A 21,011-nucleotide genomic window follows, 5' to 3' on the forward strand; every position below is an offset into this window, starting at 1 on the left:
GTCAGGAAAGACTTTCCAGAAAGATCTTCCTCTCTTCCCTCTTTTAAAGAACATTTATTCAGAAATGGATCAGTAACACATGGTCTCCTCCACCTTTCATGCCCCTTCGTCTCCTTTTGAACAACAAAAAAGACAAAAATGGGGAATATAGAGGAAAGATCTCTATCTATGAGGAATTATATCCCAACAGTTTTTTTTTTTTTTTTAATGTGAAGTGTTCCATCAAGACTACTAAGGTAATAAGCAGATAATAAAAAAAGTTATTACTGCTGTTTGGTAATTTTAACGGTGCTCAAGTCTCGGTCTCAGTCTTGTTTGACTCCATAAGCGTTTTGGATCTGGTCCCTTTAGACCACCCCAGTCTTTTTGATTTGGGGTTCTGCTTGCTTTTGTTTTTTGTTTGCCTTCCTCAGCCAAACTCATTTTTATCCCAATTTCTGAACCTGCCCCAAATGCTCTTCTTCCTCTCTCCTGTCAGAGTGCCCTGTGCAACCCCCTCGTTGAAGTTTTATACTTGTGTACTTGTTTTATTTTTGTTGGTCATGCGAACTAGACTGGGGCTCCATGAAGGTAGGGACATAGCTACTTGCTTACCACTGTGTCCTCATAGTTCAGTGTGCTAAGTATTTTTCATACTGGATGAGATGTAAAGTTGTGGACACATGTTGAAAACTGCAGTGGAGAGAATGCACATTCTAGTTATTACACCACATCAGAAACAATAACCAGGCAAATACTCGCACTGAAGGGAAAACCCCAACACTGAGCATACAGGGAGCTGCTTTGAAGATAATGAAGCCTCTATGATAGCCATCCACTTGTTCTCAAATTATTTCCCTGTAGTCTGGATGTACTTTGTATCGATTTCTGTCCAGTCCCTTTATTACCATGACTCACAGTGGCAGATTGTCTTGGGAAGGCTCTACCTTGCTCCCCTCACCTCGATCGGCTTCCCTTACCCAGAACTACACCGAATAAATATACAATCTCTGCACCAATAGTTTTCTAGGCAAGTACAACTTTAAGATTCTTCCCATAAGATATCCCTTTCAGGTGAATTACAGCCTTCAATCCTTTCCCATATAGATATTCTAGAGTCTACATTCACACTCACTCATGGCTTGTGTCTACCCAAACTAATTCGAAAACACATTAAAAATTGAAATGACAGGGGCGCCTGGGGGGCTTTGTTGCTTGAGCGTCCAACTCTTGATGTCGGCTCAGGTCATGATCTCAGGGTCGTGGGATCAAACCCTGCGTCAGGCTCTGTGCTGAGCATGGAGCCTGCTTAAGATTCTCTCTCTCTCTCCCCCCTCTGCCCCTCCCCCCACCCACCTCTCTCTCTCTCCCTCTCAAAAAAAAAAAAAAATTTGAAATCACAAAAATTCCTGATTATTCTAAAAACCGACCATTGAAGCCATTCAAGTTCTTCTTTCACAAAAGAAGGATGTCCATGTAGGCAGAATACAGATTCTTGCAAACTGAGGGTGACTGTCCTTGTCCCGTTTTGTCTAGCTCCCATTTCTCGCTTCACGAATCTTTTTACGGTGGTTGCTTTTGGTAGTTCTACCGGAGCCTCTGGTACCACAACTTGATTCTTGAATCTTAAAAACTATCACCGTAGAGTATTTCTTTGGCTCAGTAACGTGTGATCAAAAAGCAAGAGACTGTATGCTGAAAACAAACTAAGATTATCATAGAATGGAAATTTTGAAAATGACCATTTGTTTCTTTTGGCACATTCTCACAAATACCAACCCCCTTCAATGCGTTACTGTCTCAGTACCATAACCTGTGGAGGAAAATGGCAGCCCAGCGTCTGTCTTCAGGGCAATCCAAACCCTCCTCCCAGAAATAATCTGATTTGCCTTTCAGGGTGTCAAATAGCATCTGGGGACTCTCCCACTGCTTGAGTTTTCTCCAAAATCCAGTCCACATACTTAACCACGTTGGTGTAAACCCCTGGCCGTTCCCTCTGACCGCAGCCTTCTCCCCAGCTGGTGATGCCCACCAAATGCCAGACCTCGTTGTGCTTACAGGACAGGGGGCCCCCTGAGTCTCCCTGTGATGGGGAGGGGAAAGAAAAGGTGCACAGATGAGTTCAGATGCTTCTCATCTTAAATACATGTTCCTCAGAGTGATTTTGCCTAAAATTTTGTTCTTGGCTCTTTAATAAACTTCAATGTAAGTAAAACAAATATACCATGGCTCCCAGAAGACTGCTGTTTAAATGCATTAAACTTTCTGGGGAGCCTCGGTGGCTCAGTCAGTTAAGAGTTCAACTCTTGATTTCAGCTCAGGTCATGATCACAGGGTCATGAGATCAATCCCCGCAACAGGCTCCATGTGTGGAGCCTGCTTGGGATTCTCTCCTCCTGCTGCCCCTCCCCCACTTGTGCGCATGTTCTCTCTCGCTCTCTCTAAAAAAAAAAAAAATGCATTAAACATTCTAATGTGAATATATTCAACTAGTTGAAAACACTCTTACCTTACAAGCATCCTTCCCTCCTTCTTTATAGCCTGCACAGATCATCTTACTGCTTATTTTATGCCTTCTGTATCTTATCTGGCATTCTTCAGTTGTCACCAAGGGTATGTTAGCTTTCTGGAGAGTATTTTGTATTTTGCCTGAAAAAAAATTTTTGGCTTGTTAATGGAATAATCATATATATAATATAAAGATCTGAATTTAAAATCAAAGTCATACTTACATAAAAATCTAGAAAAAATATGAGGTTTACCTCATTAAACTTTTATAATTACAAAGTATGGAGAAGAGATTGTTTGTTAACATTAAGTTCAAAACTAAGTATGCCTCTAACTGGAATTACTGGCCAGAGAAAATAACTGGATAACAGTCCAGGATATTTCATGGAAAGTGCAAAGTTTCACACTGAACTTCATCAAAAATAATTAGTCTTTAAAGAGGTTGTCATATTTAAAATTTCCAATCAAACAGCTATGGGATCCTCCTCACTTGGGTAATTTTGCCTTTTCATTTTTTTTAAGGTTTTATTTATGTATTTATTTATTTATTTGAGAGAGAGAGAGAGCACAAGCAGGGGGAGCGGCAAGCAGAGGGAGAGGGAGAAGCAGATTCCCCGCGGAGCAGGGAGCCCGATGCGGGGCTCGATCCGAGGACCCTGGGACCATGACCTGAGCTGAAGGCAGATGCTTAACTGACTGAGCCACCCAGGCGCCCTGCCTTTTCATCTTTATTAACATGCTTTCTGTAGTTGAAGGATGTGATTATTTTACTCGTATTTTAGCTGTATGCCTTGATACAGCAGAAAAGGGTAAAACTGAGCTATGTTCTTTACCTTTAGGATGGAGCACACTGAGACACATCATTTCTTACCTCTTAACTTTTGGTACCCCCATCCAGTCACCCAGCAATCAGTATATATTACATTTCTATCTCCTTTGGAAGGTAGACATATGGGTCTCTGAGCATCTAAATTTTAAAAATCATAGTTTAGTCATCAGAATCAAAATATATCTTGTCTCCCAGGAGAGACTCTCTTCTTTCGCTTTTTATCATATAGTGTGTTCTCTATTTATTATATTTGGGTTTTGCCTCATTGCCATTCATTGTCATTCCTCATGTTCGGCATTATCCATCACATACTAGATGGGTGAGGGAATGAGGGGGAATCAAGGCACAGGCCTCCCCATGAGCTCTATCTCTCTAAGTAGGTCTGTGACCCTGTAGAAAGTGCTTACTTGTTCTGATCTGCAATTCTTTAGTCCCTAAGAGATATAAATCATATTTAATATTCCACTATATTATAGAGTTATGTCATTTGGTGCATCTGAGAAAGCCTGCAGAAAACTTAGCTCTTCACCCACACCCCACAGTAAGACTTTTTTTATTTTTTATTTTTTTAATAATCAGGAAAGAGTGCCAGTCTTAACAGACTAAAAGACTAGCTTTGCAGACCCTCTCTCTTTCATGATCAAACCACCTTGCGATTGCTGAGGTCAGGCCATGAATCTGGAGGTGTTAAACATTACATCTAGGTAATCATTGTTGATAACTTCCCATTTAAAATTTCAACATACCTGTGTAATTTATTGCAGTTTCCAGTTTCAACAAGGCAATATCATACCCGCTTTCTGCCACTTCATATTGATCATGAATTATTATTTCTTGAACCCCAAAGAAAGATGTGTTCTTTTTAATTTCTGACTGGTTTAAAATGCCACTATAGACACGCAAGATTTTAGGTGACTCTACCCTAAGGAATAAACAATAAGAGCAAAAGAAATTCCCATTACCAAATAATTCCCAAATATTTGAGCTATATTGCTAATTACCTACATACATATTACTAATGTTTTCTACAGGTGGTGGGCTTTTTGAGGGAAAGGAGTGATTTCATGCTAAGATTTTTCACTCACATATTCCTCCTGTAAAAAGCTCTGGGTTAGTATATATTAAACACAAAAATGAATGAAGGCTCTTTCCGCCCAAGACGTACACACACACACACACACACACACACGCACACACACATTCTCTCTCTCTCTCTCATTCTCTTTCTTGATCTCCCTCTCATGAAGAGTTCCAGGTTCTAGTCTCAACCCTAGCATTATTACCTGTGATCCTGAGAAATTCACTTGGATTTTCTGGTACTACATTTTCCCATATGGAAAAGGTTAAAAAAAAAAAAAAGGGAAAGGAGACTATTGACTTCAAACATATCTGTGAGTTAGCTACATACTGATGAAAAACAAAAACAAACACACAATACCGTGTCTGGAAACTCAGAGAATACTGAAGTGCAAAGAGCAAGTTTGGCCAACTAAAATTCCCTGGGATACATATACTCTCCCAATGGAGCTTTTAGGTCTGGCCAATATTGAAATTGACCTAAGCAGGGAATCCAATTTGAGGATTTTAATGAACTCTTCCTTCTGTATTTGGAAACACAGGGAGAGAGAAAGAGAGAGAGGAAGGGGGAGAGAGAAGAGAGGGAAGAAGAAGCGGAGGAGAGAGAGAATATTAGATTTAGAGAAGGGGAAATTCTCCTTGTGTTTAGTTCTGGACCCAAGGCCCGAGACAATGCATAGAAGATATGCACTGGTGGGAAATAGCAAGAACACTCCTGGGCGTGTGTATGCATTTAAATGGGAAAGTGAAATACTATGCCATCATGTTCCTGCACCTAATCTGATGCTGGTAGACCATAAGTGGTTCTTCCCTTTTGCCTTTTTTTTTTCTTCACTCTAGAAATTTAATTTAGCAAATAGGATAATTTACATTTTTAAAGTATTTATTAAAATGCTAATGATAGATTTAATATATGTGTGAGCCTGGGGACTAATAAAAACAGGAATTGTACTGACTCGTCGAAACAGTGAGCAGCTGTTAGTATCCACTGGTTTCCAATGATGGAGCCTCCACATAGGTGTCTCTGGGTGGGTGACGTGATATGCAAAGTTATCTGCCATGGCCACTCACCAGGAACAGATGCTGTTCCTCCAACAATTCTGGGCTTGATTTTGGTTGTACACTCTGCAACAGAAGGGTTGCAATGAGTAGCTTCCTAAATCTTCCTTTTCCATCAGTAGTTATGTTCCTTCAGGCACAAAGAGGAGAAAACCTTCCCTGGATTCCATATTTTATAATGACCCTGACTTGAAGAAATTTTATAATCAAGCTGGCAAGAAAAGCATGCACAGGAAAATGGAATGACTAAGGCACCTTGTAATTACATACCCCCAAAGAAAGTCTCATCCGGTATTGCATGCAGTCTTATCTTCCCTCACATGATAACCCTGATGGTTCTTTCAAAGCAGTAGTTATCAAGTGTGGCCCTTGGACCTATCACATCACCTGGGAATTTGTTAGAAATGCAACCTCTTGAGCTTCCCTCAGACCTAACAGATCAGAAACTTGGACAGCGGAGCCTAGTAATCTGAATTTCAGTCAGCCCTGCTGAAGTTTGAGAATGTTATTATAAAGAAAAGTGAGCACCTTCCACTGAGTTGACAGCATCTCTCCAATTCCCCCCATCATCTTCCCCTCAGGCTGACCTTTGGTCCCAGTCTCTCCTGCTCCAGCTGGGTTCCATCCAGACCTGGGCTGCTCTTCTGTTTGTGAACTGCTTCTGCCTTTTGGCCTTGTTGACAGTTTGAGGTTCTCTAGGTTCAACCCTTGATACTTTCCAAGGACTTTGATTCTGATTTACCCCTCTGTTTCTTCCTGTCTTAGCTGCCCTGGGCAGGACAGTCTAGTCTACTTCTACTTCCTGGGATGCCAAACATGAGCATCCACCCTCCTGATGGGAGCCTTGGCCAAATCTGGCCCAGTAACCTAGGGAGAGTGGGGATGAGGTGTGCATAGACAACAGTTTTCTAGAGCAATTCTCGTATTTAAATGTGGGTATGGATCACCGGGTTATCTTTTATTTTTACTTTATCACCTATTTTATTTTTACCTACTTTATTTTTATCACCTATTTATTTTTACTTTATTTAATCACCCATGCTGATTCTGATTCAGTATGGGGTGAGACCTGAAACTCTTTCTAGTAAGCTCCCCGGTGATGTCAACATGCTACACCCAGAGCACACTCAGAACAATAAGGCCCAGAGGATCAGGGAAGCTTCGTGGCCTTAGCTAAAGGAGGAGTGTGAAATTAGCAAAAGAATCACTAGTCAAAAGCCAAGTCCTAGATGGTCCGTTCCCTGGTTTTGAAGGTGTAAAACAACCTCTCTAGGCCGTTCTTTCCTCAACCAGAAAATGGATGTATAATCCTGGGGCAGACTTCAAACAGAAGGAGAGGTCAGGAAAACAAGTCTTAGAGAAAATTCCAGTTGGTAACACGCGGAGGCAGGAACACGCTTGATGTGCTTGTGAAAGCTTAAATAGGCTGGGATGCTGAGAGAAGAGTTCTCACCTGAGAGTAGATGGGGTGGGATAGGCTTCAGAGAAACATTTTGAAGATTTTGACTAGATTCTGGAATAACAGGGAAGCCGTTATGATTTACAAGAAAGGAAAGGCAAAGTTTAGGACAATTAATAGGTAAGCAGTAACTAAAATATGTTACAAACAAGAAAGACTTTCTTAGGGATAAATAATAGGTCTTGTTCATTCTCTTTGGTCTCTCAGTTTAAACAGAATGCTGGATATATGTGTTTAGTGTTAGATTTTGTGTCAGGAAACATTTCTTTTGATGGCAATTGCTCTGTATCTTCAAAAAGTTATGAAGACCAATGACAGTATAAGACATGATAAATATCTCAGGTAGATATCCCCTCCCACTAGGGTATTATTTCATCTAGTATAGTGCAGGAAAATCTAATTATCTAGTTTCAGAAGGTGCCCTAAAAAGTCATAGGATTCCCTTTTACCTTGTATTTTCTGCTTCAGCTATCAGTTTCCACATGTTATATTCTGTAGCCTTCACAGACCAGAATCCATACATTCATCAGAGAAGAAGATAAGGAAAGAAGGAGGGTGGGGAATGGATTCTGCAATTTAAGGTATAAGTGCTGATTCCCATTTTAGAAACTATATCACCATCACCACCAACAAAATCTGCCAAGTGCCAAGTGTCCCTTCTAGTGCTTAGCAGAACTAAGATGGCAGAATTATCGTAAACGTTCCTTCTGTCTCAGGTCAATGTATCGTGAGGAAAACAGAGAATATTTGAGATACAACTTCATTGGCTGGCTTTTTAAAGGAGCTTGGGCCATCCGAAGATTCCCACCAGATCCCTCTACACTCCAGAAAGGCATGGTTTCCTAGTTAGGATGTTAGCATTGGACACGATATTGTATATGCCATGAAACAAGTTCTCGGAAGTTAAGGATTTACTCACCTTCTCATAGAGAAATGGTTCTGACGCAAAAGATTTTTATACTTTGAAAGGTATTACAAAGTATAATCATCATTTCTTTTTATTCACTAAATCTCAGTTGAATCTTAAATTTGTAGGGTTTTATAGTATTGGGCATTAAGCCATAAAGGTCTAAAATGTAGTTTTATGTAAATCAGTAAGTACTGAAGTCATAACGGGTAACTGAGGGAGCAGTGTGGTATATTCTTCCCTGTTGGGGATTCTGTTCTTTAGATCATTCTGTTTGCCTACAAACCAGCCCTTGCTACTATGCTCAGAAATTAGCCACTGGAATTGGCCCCTGCTAATCTGATTTCCGTTATGATTTTTATGTTATTATAGGTCTTCTTTAATGTGGACAATTTCCTTTCTACCCTACCACACTCATTGTTATTACTAAACATGGTTTTACTGTAAATTTTTGCCAATAATCATAGATATGCAGAACACCTGGAGGCAATCTGAAAGAATGAAGGCCCTTGAAAAGGAGCTACTTTATTTCTTGAATAAATGCATGATTTTTCAAACACATGATAACTATTTATGTTTCAATTAAAGGTCAAGTAGTGGCCAATGGACAGAAAATGAATGATCTGACTAACCAAAATCCTGGTTGATATTCAGTTTTAAAGGATAATAAGATCATTGGCCTTCATAACAAGAATCAAACATCAAAGTGTTGGCTAAACCGGAGTCTCACCATGAAATACCAGCTGTATAAATGTGTTAAATTAAAACACGTTCATTTAATACTAGGCAATGCAGGGTTTAGTTAAGGCTCAATATTTACCTCTAAAACATGGTCAGCCTGGGTGACAGGAGCAAAAATAACAGAAAATTGCATCTAAGTTCATTATTGTACTAATTTTTTCCCCTTTGTGGCTATTATCGACTCTCTCTGTCATGATGTATTTGGTATAGAACAACTCCTTCAGGGCGCCTGGGTGGCTCAGTTGGTTAAGTGACTGCCTTCGGCTCAGGTCATGATCCTGGAGTCCCGGGATCGAGTCCCACATCGGGCTCCCTGCTCGGCGGGGAGTCTGCTTCTCCCTCTGACCCTCTTCCCCCTCGTGCTCTCTCTCATTCTCTCTCTCTCAAATAAATAAATAAAATCTTTAAAAAAAATAAAAAAGAACAACTCCTTCAGATGTATTTTTTTCCTCAGGTAACGTTAAACTCACCGTTATCCATTTTACATAACCTTAATGTATATCCAGAGATACCTCCTCTCCCATGAAGTATTTTAGTTGGCGATCCATTTGAAGAAAGTTTTAAGTAACATTTACCCCTGCAGGTTGGAAACAAAATATTATAAGCACAAGGCACCCCTCAAAAAGATGGGACAGGAGCATCTATGTAACACGTCATAGGTCTTACTTCCCTCCGTTGCAAGATTCTGGAGACGGGGAATAGGTAAAAAATTGGCAGCGGATGGTATCGGTACACATTTTCTGACAGGCTTCATGCCCTTTCGCATCAACAATGTCCAATTCTTCTCCCAAGAAATCGGTGTCATGGTAAAATGAGGAGTGACAGAACACTAGGCAGCAAACCACAGATCAGATATGAGACACAAAACCTTAGCGCTCGTCAACCTCGGGTTTGCTAAGCTCGATCAGAAGAAAGCGCTTTTGCTGTTTACCTGGGACACTGTGCCTGCAGTTTTGCAGACTAAAACCAGAAAGAGCTTTGTTCTTCTTAATGCGTGTACTTGGTAATCCACTTTCAGATGTTTTCAGGAGACAAAGATTTCTAAGCGTAAAAAAAAAAGGAGGTAACGTAAATATATCATGTAAGACATATCAAAGAACTATTTTTATAGCACATATAAAAGGCAATTCATGTTGGTATTGAACAGTGAAAATTTTCTCATTTTCCAAGTACTCTTCATAAATCACTGAGTCAGACCCCGTGATTTGTGGTAGACAAATCTTCAAAACTAAGCCACTTGCCTCCATAAAAATTTTCTGAGCTGGTTCTATTGTCAGTGTTCCTAGCATTTTCCTTCTTTACCTGCCTTCTTTCAACACTCCTAGCCCATCTCAAAGATTCCATAATTTTCATGCTACAGAGAAATCTGCCATCCAGAGTAGCTGGATGACTCTGGATGGCCGATTAATTCCTGGCTTAGACAGGGATAAATGAAAGCCAACACAGACTGCATCTTCCTGGAAGGAAGGAACTTCTCCTAATTAGCCCCAAATCACAGTCTAGAGCAGTGCTGTCCAACAGAATTTTCTGCAATGATCGAGATAGTCCATATCTGTGCCATCCGAGTCAATAGCCACTAGTGAGCACTTGGAATGTGGCCAATACAGCAGAAGAAATGAATATATAGTTCTATTTAATTTTAATTAATTTAAATTTAAAAAGCCTAGTCTTGGCTTGTAGCATCCATCTCCCTCTCTCACCCTGTATCGAGGATCCAATATGTTACTTCTCTTAAAGGCATTGATTCGGAATTTTGTAAAAGGAATAAAAAAGAAAAAGAAGAGTGATTAACCCAACAGTACAAAGCCATCTTTCTAATTTGTGACATTTATCATGTCCCAAGGCTCAATCTTTGAACCTTTCTTCTCTGACTGCATCTGTTCCTCTGATGGTCTCACCCAGTTTCAGTCGGTTTAATCACCAGCTGTATGCTGGTGACACCCGAACACAGATCTAGAACATAAACCTCTCATCTTAGTTCCAGATTTCTCTTTCCATCGGCCAATTCAACACTTCTCTCTGGATGTCTCCTAGGCATCTCTTCTCTCTTGAAATCTGCTCCTCATGAAATCTGCACCCCCACCACCGGCTTTTTCATCCTTTCAGTTCCCTGGGCCCAAAGTCTCAGAGCTATCACTGACTTTCTTTCCTCCAGAGCTGACGTCAAATTCATCAGCAAATCTTATTGGCCCTACATGGACAATAGATCCCAATCTGATTACTTCTCTGTCACTTCTACTCTGGTCCAAGTAGGGCAGGGGTTTTATCTATTTAGTTCACTAATGGTATCAGTTGTGTTTAGAACAGTGCCTTGCATACAGTAGGCACCAAATAAATTATGTTGTTGAGTAAATGAAAGCAACAGATATATTTTCATGTGACAGACTTAGTACTTCTGAAAGTCACTCAATGGAAAACCATACTTGCTTGATGGACAAGGAACTTGAGGGCTTACGCTGGCTGGACTGCTCTTGGGGACACACTCCCCACATGGGCAGCTAAGTCAAGAAAATACCAAGGATTCTGAGAATTCTGATTCAGATAATATAGAGAATCTAGATTTTGAAGCAGACTTAATCTTAAGGTTTTTGGTTTTTTGTTTTGTTTTGTTTTTCGTGAGTCTTATTAATGAGGGCAGCAACCCCAACAGATATCCCTTTAATGACCAAAGAAATTTCCTATGCTTTATTATGGTCTCCTGTGTTAATACCCATCAGTAGGGAAACAGCATCTCGATTCTCAAACCTCCCTCCACAATTACCCCCAATTCCATTAATACAGGCCTTCATTTCCACTTCACTTTGGATTTGACATTTCGCTGAAATTCCCACTCGTTCTGCTCCAGGTTGAACGATCTCAAACTGGGCACTGAACTAAGTTGCCTCTTAACGGCCATCCATATTTTCTTCATTCTGTTCAGAACTAGGCAACTCTCCCTTTGCTGAAGGCAGGGACCTCCCCCAGCTAAAGAAAACAAGAGTCCTTGCTAACCTGGGATGTGTGGCCATTAAGTGGGGAATGGAAAGAGGGAGAAGCTAGGAATTCTTCTTTGCAACTTTGATCTACCCAATGCAGATATTCAGATCAAATGTGTAGTAGCTCAGAATTGTTAACCATGGATTTTGAGCAGTTGTTTTAAAAAATAGCACATTAATCTTAACTCCTTACCTTTCAGATTCCTTTGGCCATTCTTGAGAAAAGAAGGTAAAAAACAAACAACTGGGATGGTGAGTACAAATGCGGCGACAGACAAAGGCATCTGGGGCCATGACACTGTCAATGTTACTGTCTGCAAACACTGTACTACGGAAAATGTCCCTAATACAAGCTGCACAACAGAAGAAACCATGCTTAAGAAATCAGTTCACCAACATAACCAGTAAAATCCCCGTCATCGTATTTGTAAATGCCATATGAAAAGTTGGTTGGGGGGGTGAAGGAGGGATGATAAGCTGAGCACAGAGGAATTTTAGGGCTGTGGAAATTCTCTGTACGATACTGTAATGACATCGGACAAATGTCATGATACATTTGTCTAAACCCATAGAATATACAACACCAAGAGTGAATGAGAATGTGAACTGCGGACGTGAGGGGATTATGATGTGTCCGTGTACATTAATCAACTGTAACGAATGTACCACTCTGGTGGGGGATGTTGATAATGAGGGAGTCTGCGTGTGTGTGGGGGCAGGGGTGTATGGGACATATATACTTTCCCCTCAATTTTGCAGCAAACCTAAAATTGCTCTAAAGAAATAAATAATAACAATTTTTTAAAAGTTTGTTTATCTCAAGATCTTCAAAATTTTCTTTTAAATTAGGAAATGTGATTATTCTAAATTCAAACATAGCTCTAATTATATAGGACATAATGAATTTTTTCACATGAAGAAGGTAAAAGATCATTTGGTCCACTTCATCAGTGAGCCCATACGGGGATCCTAAGTTAGGCCCATCAGACATATCATCAGCACTTACTATTTAATGGCTAAACCACCTCACTAAGTACATAATAGTTACCCAGATTAGAAAGCGCACAGGATTTCAGTGAAAATCCAGACACCACTGAACTGAGCTTCGTTATTCTGGTTGGTGTCCCCATTTGGGTGTACTTCAATAGACAAACGTTACTGAATAAAAACAAAAATGGAAAAATGTTTTACTCTTCCAAATACAAGTAGGAAAAAAACATAAGGTGATAAGAAATTCCAATTTAGACACTGCCTGGGCATTACAGCTAAAGGATCGCTCTGAAAAGCATGGATCTGAGAGCTGGACAGCTGGACTTGAGTCCTTGCTCTGCCAGGACTTGGTGGGCCTGTGAATTGTGTCAACTTTATTTTTCATCACTCAAATGCCAGCTTTGCAGGGATGGTGGTCTGAAGAGTGGCAGGTAGGAAGCAATGAATTCTCAAGCCCTTCTCAATGTGAGCAGTTTAACTTTTTTATAATGCCCAGCACCTCCCAAGTTCCTGGCTTGCTGTCCATGCTGTGTTAAGTCTTAGATGTAAAAAATGTAAAAAGATTTAGTATGAACTAAGCTAAACACAAACCATAAAAGTTTGCTAATTACTTTGAAGATTCTGTTTTATCATTGGTGTTTTTGAAATAAATCTCTATTGCTTTATTTGCTTTGCACTCACGTCCTTGTTGTGAATGTGGACAGTGGAATGTTAAAATCCAAAGGTAAATCCAAATACCAGTCATTTGAACTTATTTCTCTCTCTCTCTCTGTGATTCTAGATAAGTATAATTTACTATACAACTCTAAAACTTCGCAAATATTTCTAAATATAAAAGTCAGTGCCATTTTCCCCTAAACTTTTTTAAAAAAGGAGAACACAAGTTAATCATTAGAGATCAGGTCATTTTTATATCCTACCCATTTATCTCTGAAATATTTCAAAATTCAGTATGGGGCAGGAACTTTTATTTAGAGAGGTCTGAGAAGGTTTTTCCTTTTGATTCTATAATCCCTTAGGCCAGGAATGGCACAGCCAGACCAACTGTAACTGTCTCAAAACTGCCAATTAAGAAATGTATCACTTTTTAAATTAGCTAGGAGATGGGTTAGGCATTTTTTTTTTTTTATGTAACAATGTCAGTAAAAGACAGACTCCTTACCATAAAGGAAATGCATCCAAGTTGGGCTTTAAATGCACTTTCTGTGAAGAAAACTTATCAGCACTGTACTTATTATAGAAATGTCGTTTAGGGGCTAAAAATGAATTTTGGCATCAGGCTGAAGAGAAATTCTGTTTTCCATCAGATAATGTAACGATCTACTTACTGTCCTTGGGCTCAGCCTATGGCTCACTCACCGATGCTCTGCGCTTGGAAACTGGCTTGTTGCGTATGTGAAAAAGTGACAGTGCACATCATTTGTGCATCTCTCTTGGCATTCCTGAACGTTCCTGGCGACCGAGCCATTATAGTTCATGCCCTTCATGTCCAGGCCCACATACACATTTTTGTTGCAAGCTGGAAACAAAAGCAGCAAATATGGCGATCTTCCAGACTCCAGGGGCAACTGAAATAACGCTACCTTAGCAACTGTCCCTCCTGACTTATTCTTTCGACACCTACAGCCACTGTTCTTCAGAAATCCTTTGTTTTCATCTTAATCCGCTTAATTTCTACTCACAGGTGGAAGCAGCAAAAGGATGCCAATGTCCTTCTTATATTGCAAGAATATAGACTTGTAAATTCCTGTTTCAGTTTTCTGCCCTGGCCTCCCTGGTCTCCTTAACCCCTTGACTGATTCACGAACCTATTCAAGAATCTTTTCACTATTAAGACAAGTGTCATCTCAAACTTTACAGGTGCTCTTTTGACTTGAAGTAATATGTTTAATAAGGACTTTTATATAAAAACTTTAAGCTGGGAAAGAGAAAGGCAATAAATGAATGATGAGGACTAATGTAGTAAGACATGTCCTTCAATGACGTAAATTTTAATGAATGGGGTGGTGGGAGGCAACATGCATACTTAGTTTTTAGTCTACACTGAAGGCACTTCATTTGGAGATTCTATGACCATACAGCAGAGTTTTGTTTTATAGTTATAAAGCCCTATGTGATGTAACTATACGTATCATAGTAACTAGTATTTATGAATTCTAATAAGACATCTTACCACTTATTTGGTGTGAGCATTGCTTGAAAGAATATCCAGAAATGGCTCCTGTCATATTCACCCTTGGCAGTGTTTCTGTTACACTGTCTTTCAGGATACAAGTGAACCTGTTTTATTTTTTTAAATAAGTAAATAACATTACTGCATGAGAACTTCTGTTTTAAAATAATGGATCTTAAGAGCCAGCACACAAGAAGTCAAAGAGAAAGAAACAAACTGCTCTACCTCATGCCAAAACAAATATTTTCTTAGCCAAACCGAGGTTGTTTCTTGTTCTAATATCCCTACACTTAAAAGATCACATACAGTATTCCCTACTACCTGGAAATGGGAGGGGATGAACTATGACCTGTCGGTCAAACAACCCTCTACCTGTTTTGTATGGCCCATGAGCTGAGAATGGTTTCTATATTTTTAAATGGTTACATTTTAAATGGTTATATAAGTACTTAAGTAATATTCTTGATTTTGCCTCTGGACCTGTAAAGCCTAAACTATTTATTCCCTGCCTTGTCAAGAAAGAGTCTGCCAAGCCCTGCTGTAGATTCTAGAATAGTAATTTTCTAAGTTCTGGGTACTATGTAAATATATCTATGAATGCAGCCATAATACACAAAGATGTTGATAACTTAATTCTGTAGTAAAACTTTGTTACTGAATTTTCAAGTTCAACATGGAAACAAAAGTGGTGGACGGAATGCCCTCAAATTTTAAAAATATAGCTACAGACACAAAACCACTAAATGCAATTTGTGAATCTGGAGGATTCTGGTTAATAGCTATAAATTATATTTGGGGGACAACTGAGATACTATAAAGGAATTCTTGTTTAAATCGTATGCTTTTTGTGTAGGAAAATGTATGCTGAAATATTTAGGGGTGAAGTATTACAATGTCTTCAAATTAATTCAAATGGTTAAACAGATCAGATACATGATAGGAAAGAAATGGCAAAAGTCTTAGTGGTGTCAGGGGATCACTGTACTATTCTTTGAAACTACCTTTATAAACATTTATTTCCTAATAAAATAATTGAGGGAAAAGCACAAGTCCCAATAATATCCAATATAAACAATCAATCAAAAAGCAAAGAACAAAATGATTGAGAGGCATAAAAGTGGAGAGAAATAAGAGAGAAAGTGTACTGTTAAAATCTAGACCACAGAGAAGTTGGAAAGTCCACACGGATGGGCATGTCTGCTCCTCCCTGACCTGTCTAAACACCATCTTTTTTTTTCTGTAATATTTCATATTTCAACTGAAGGACAATATGTTTTCCAACTGTTGACCTTTACATTTTATAAAATGGTAGATGAATATTCATTGGTAAGAAATCCTCACGTAAAAACTATTTCCTCTACAGAGAAATGCAAACATTTACCATTTGGTAGGATCTTGAGATGACGATTCAGCCATGAAGGTGAAGAGCAAACAGCGTGGGTGGTGGGTGCAGATGACCTGGCAGTACCTGGCACTTGGCGTGAAAAAGGTAGTGATGTCTCCTCCTTGGAAGCAGGTGTCTGTCAACAGCTCAGTTACACAGTCTGTGATATAATACATGGCATGCCTTATTTTGGATTTTAGTTGCACATGGTCTAATTAGATAATAATTTCACAAACGCAAGCCAGAGTAGGTCTACTTAAAAGAAAACATGCCTGAACTTGGAAATCAGAACAATAAACACTTTCATGTTAGTTTATTGGGTGAGCAGCCTCAGACAGAAAAGGAGATCACAAAATGGCACATTTGCCTCAATGGAATTGTGCTGATGGGGGATTGTCTTGGGGACGCGGGTGCTTTGTGGGTAACTGAATAATTGCACAGAGCTTTACTGGCAAAAGATGTTCTTTAGGGTCACATTCAAGTCTGGAAAGGGCCACCTGCTTTTTCCTTTCCCTACTGCTTGCTTGTTGAAACTCCATGTTTATACGAAACAAAGGATCCAGAGTGATCATTTTTCAATAGTGTTTGACGGCCCTGGATGGGAGATACTGTATCACGTCACTATTGAAAATGGGCCAGTTTAGTAACAGGAACTTTAGACTCTCAGAAAAATAACTGAATCCCATTCTAACTGAAATCATACACAGGTTTGTGGGTTTTTTTTTTTCTTTTTAAAGCTAAATTGCATAAGATTTTTTTTTTTCCTGTTTCTAGGAAGAGACATCTAATATTCCAGATTATGGCTGTAGTTTTTAATCTTGGTATATTCCTATTAAGTACTACTACATAGCCCATGATCTTCTTAATATCTTTCATACATATTTAACATATGCATACTATATATGTAAATGTATATATACAGACATAATAAAACTGAAATACTTTGGGAAGGATAAATATAACTCAAATACTTATTGTAATAACAACAACATACGAAATATATGGGAAAGAATGTAGGTACAGAGCAGGGAAAACTATCACTAGAGGCTTATATTAGGTGGCCCCTGGCCTTGGATGGGGAAAATTCCAACTTTATTTTCATTAACCTCTAACAGAAATGTGGCATAGCCTTCTATTATTAATGTAAGTAACAAACCGACATAGTGTTCACTGTATCTGCAACTTTGTCATAATACAATTACAGATTTAGAAAGAAAATACTACCTGCAGATATCTTAAAATATCATTATCACTCATCACTAGTTTGGTGGTAATTATTATTCTGCATTTTTATATCAGAGTTGGGTTTTTTTTTTTACATGTTAACTAACTATATTGCAATATACTTGATTTTCTTGGTAATCCTGTGTATTTTTACTTTATGCCTTTAAAGGCATTATTCTGAGAATACGGTCTAAATGGATTTATGGGGAAAAAGGAGTCAAGGATCCCTGCCACAGACCCTGCTCAAAACCCGCCACATACACCTTCTAAATTACCCAGCTACACCCTCTGCATATAACATAATGTTCTCCAAAATTGGCAGCTACCCAAGAATGACCTGGAGGTTGACAGAAACCTGCCCTCCCCTCCCCAAGCTCTGTGTTGCTTCCAACAGAGCTGTAATGCAGCGGCCCCATTAATGAAGTCTCATTTACAACTGAATATACTCCCACTGTCCACAAATCCCACCTCTTGGCTCAAAGCAAGTACTAATTACCACCAAACTAGTAATGAGTGATGTGGATTTGGATATATAGATACAGATGTGGATATGGACATACATATAGACATAGCCTACTACTATTATGAACAATTCCTGTACCTCAATTGCCTTCCCTGTTTTGAAAACCCACAGAGCCTTAAGTGAAAAATAAAATGATTATGTCCTTCCCTGGAGTAGATGGCATGGGACGTTGGTGTGATTTCCGTCTCTGGGCTTAAGCCCTTTTGTTTTCTAATCTTCAAATCAGGGAACCAAGCTATTTCCAATTCATACCTAAAATTAAGCTCTACTTACCACCACAAACTGAGGCAAATAAAATGAAATGTACCACTTGATATAATAAAATCATCCTACAAAGAGAAAAATGTGCACATAAAATGTCAATTTATAATTAGTTTACTGCCATCAGGGTTTACAAAAAAAATAGGGAGGGAGGGGAATGGTTAATTCCATAGCGTTCACAGGGTTCTTATCATAATGATGAATTTTACCTTCCCCACATCCCAGGACATTCCTCAGCATGGTTATGTGTCGTGTTCAACACTCTCCTAGTTCTGAAGAACCCAGAACTGACAGGGGAGATTACACCCCCCCATCTCTGCTTCCCCAAGCCTGCAGGTCACCATTAACCAGATATTTCTCATTGCCATCATCTGACCCCTCCCCCACACCAATTTTTCCACTTTTGTGTTCTCTTTCAAATTGTTTCCTTTCTTTCCATCTCTGAAGTCTCAATATAGCTATCGAAGAGCTCTAAATGACTTTCTACTTATGAAGTTTCCCATTTTAAAAATTCTGCTGCAAATATATTCATAGACCATCCTGGTCACCCATAAATGTACTTATCCCCACAATGCACTGAATTAACTGCTCTATAAAAAACCGACTATCAGTAAGAAAAATCAACTTATTTTTTAATATTGATCTTGAAAATCTTTTTAATTTGTAAAACACTTGTCATTGATTACAAGTTACTAGTCCTCTTTCATTCTGCATCTTCTCTCAAATTGGTTATAGATAAAAGCTTCTAAAACGTCAAGTCAGACAAATTTTAATAAATCAATCATTCTCTATTGTAAAAAAACATTTTTAAAGCTCCCATAGTAGAAAAGGTACTTCAAGGAATAATTACTTGAGAGAAATCTTAAATAAGAATTTTTGAAATCGTACCTGAAAACATTTTGTTTGCTTGTTTGCAGCATTCTTAGTAAGAGTGTTTTTCTTCTTCCCAAATAATCTTCATCCTCCTCTAAATGGGCTTGTGCAGGTAATGTTCACTTTAATATTTACTTTTACCGGTTCCCAATGTTATGTAACATTGCCTCTTTGCGGAGCATGTCTGGAAAGCCCTTAACATCTCGGCATATCAAAAATGTCTCTTGGTCGAGTTGCTTGCTCTCTCAACACATTAAAATCTTTTTGTCTTATTTTACTGTGTATTCCAAAAAATGACACAGAGAGATTGCTGGAGAACTTGGATTTGCCTGTGTGCCTTAGCAGTTGGGCAAACTCACATCAGTATTTCCAAAGTTTCACTAAACCACACGTTCAAATACCAGCTGTTAATCATTAAACAGCCGAACCCGAGCCTCGCAGTCTACAAAGAAAACAAGGAAGGTCTGATGGACCGACATACACAGTATAGCTGTGGGACGGAACCTCACCTGTTGGAGGTGGGAAGGTTCTTCCGAGGCCTATGTTGATATAGTTAGTTCTAAGAAGCTAAGCTCTTTTTTATTCCACTCACAAACACTGAAAGTCTAACTTAATTTTTTTCTTTGAAAAACGGAAAAATATGGGACTTCCGTATTTTTCTTTAAATGTTGGCGCACTGAGACAAAAGGAGGGCTAGGAACTCACGTGTCTAGCTTTTGCAGGAAAAGCTGTGGAAACATAACAGATCAATTCTCTTTGTCTTGGAGGGCGCCCCCTAGTGATAGGACCTGGGGCAGTTCACAAAGAGGAAAGCTGGTGAAACACTTTTTTGGGTTTCACCTGGTTGTATTTGTTAAACGCCTTCCCGTTGACCTTGAAAGAAGGGCTAAAAGCTCTATAGCAGCCGTGGATGAGTCATGTCCTCTGTTACTATTCATTAGTTTACTATTCATGGAACTTGAGCAGAAGCCATCTTTCTGCACTGTAAACCAGCCGCCTGTGCGTCCTTGGCCAAGTTGCTTTCTCTCTCTGAGTTTCAGGTTCCTCATTTATAACATTAGACAATAACTAGCCCTAAGGATTTCTATGTGATCTCCTGGAAGCCTAAAGAAGTAGAAAAAGATTTAAAAACACTTTTTAGGGGCGCCTGGGTGGCTCAGTAGGTTAAGTGTGTGCCTTTGACTCAGGTCATGGTCTTGGGGTCCTGGGATTGAGCCCCTCATGGGGCTCCCTGAACAGTGGGGATTCTGCTTCTCCCTCTCCCTCTGCCTGTCACCCCCCCCCCCGCTTGTGCTCTCTGTGTCAAATAAATAAATAAAATCTTAAAAAAAACCCAAACACCCAGGGTGCCTGGGTGGCTCAGTCGTTAAGCGTCTGCCTTTGTCTCAGGTCATGGTCCCAGGGTCCTGGGATCGAGCCCCGCATCTGGCTCCCTGCTCGGCGGGAAGCCTGCTTCTCCCTCTCCAGCTCCCCCTGCTTGTGTTCCTGCTCTTGCTGTCTCTCTCTCTCTGTCAAATAAATAAAATCTTTAAAAAAACAAAACACCCTTTTTAATATGTCCGATTTACATAAATTTTAGTTCCTTCACAAAAAGAAGATAAATAAATAAATAAGTAAATAAATGTAAGAGAAAGATAATTTTATGGTTCAGAGACTTCTATTTTCTATAGAGAAGCAAAATAAGATTTTACATTTATAAATGGAGGCACAACTTAAAAAAGTTCTGAAGATGAAAGAAGAAATAAAATTACAGGTCTGGCCCCATTTGAGATCTTGCTGAGGTTATTGGTATCAGAGGAAATGTTATACTTAGTTCAGGGACACTGTGCTGATATAAGTATGATCTTCTGAACATAGAAGATGCCACCAGTTACTTTGAGCCTCTCAATATTTGGAGATAGAAACAATCTCCTTTTATGTCCATTAAAACAAGGTTGACATTATCTGAACAGTTTCTGAAAGTGTTTTGGGGTGCCTGGGTGGCTCAGTCAGTTAAGTGAGCAACTTTTTTTTTTAATTCTTCATTTAAATTCAATTAGCCAACATATA

At 39.2% G+C, this 21,011-nt stretch overlaps 1 protein-coding gene across 6 annotated transcripts; it reads right to left on the reverse strand.

Annotated features, from left to right (window-relative positions):
* Window positions 1–1,268: 1,268 nt before the first annotated feature.
* F11 (coagulation factor XI) lies at window positions 1,269–19,295 on the reverse strand. Of its 6 annotated transcripts, none has more exons than XM_027599215.1 (16): window positions 18,978–19,295; window positions 16,079–16,241; window positions 14,698–14,804; window positions 13,884–14,043; window positions 12,583–12,692; window positions 11,728–11,887; window positions 9,491–9,600; window positions 9,226–9,388; window positions 9,030–9,136; window positions 6,906–6,965; window positions 5,350–5,518; window positions 4,063–4,238; window positions 3,359–3,454; window positions 2,489–2,628; window positions 1,336–2,062; window positions 1,269–1,296 (listed from the first exon to the last, which is right to left on the reverse strand). In XM_027599215.1, the coding sequence occupies exons 1-15, from the start codon at window positions 18,985–18,987 to the stop codon at window positions 1,880–1,882; spliced, it is 1,914 nt and encodes a 637-aa protein (XP_027455016.1). In that variant the 5' UTR covers window positions 18,988–19,295; the 3' UTR covers window positions 1,269–1,296; window positions 1,336–1,879. The 6 variants fall into 6 exon arrangements, with proteins under 6 accessions (XP_027455016.1, XP_027455018.1, XP_027455015.1 ...); XM_027599217.1 differs by lacking the exon at window positions 18,978–19,295 and adding an exon at window positions 18,102–18,156 and having other exon boundaries at window positions 11,728–11,749; XM_027599214.1 differs by lacking the exon at window positions 18,978–19,295 and adding an exon at window positions 18,102–18,156.
* Between the last annotated feature and the right edge of the window lie 1,716 nt (window positions 19,296–21,011).

Source organism: Zalophus californianus, chromosome 2 (assembly GCF_009762305.2).
Source record: "Zalophus californianus isolate mZalCal1 chromosome 2, mZalCal1.pri.v2, whole genome shotgun sequence".
NCBI lineage: Eukaryota > Metazoa > Chordata > Mammalia > Carnivora > Otariidae > Zalophus > Zalophus californianus.

Coding starts and splice junctions, on each gene's coding strand:
- F11 (XM_027599214.1), bottom strand. CDS start 18,156: ATGATTTTATTATATCAAGTGGTACATTTCATTTTATTTGCCTCAGTT. Junction 9,137..9,225: donor GAATCTTGCAACGGAGGGAA/GTAAGACCTATG, acceptor TCCAACCTGCAG/GGGTAAATGTTACTTAAAAC. Junction 4,239..5,349: donor GCTGCTCACTGTTTCGACGA/GTCAGTACAATT, acceptor TTTATTCCTTAG/GGTAGAGTCACCTAAAATCT.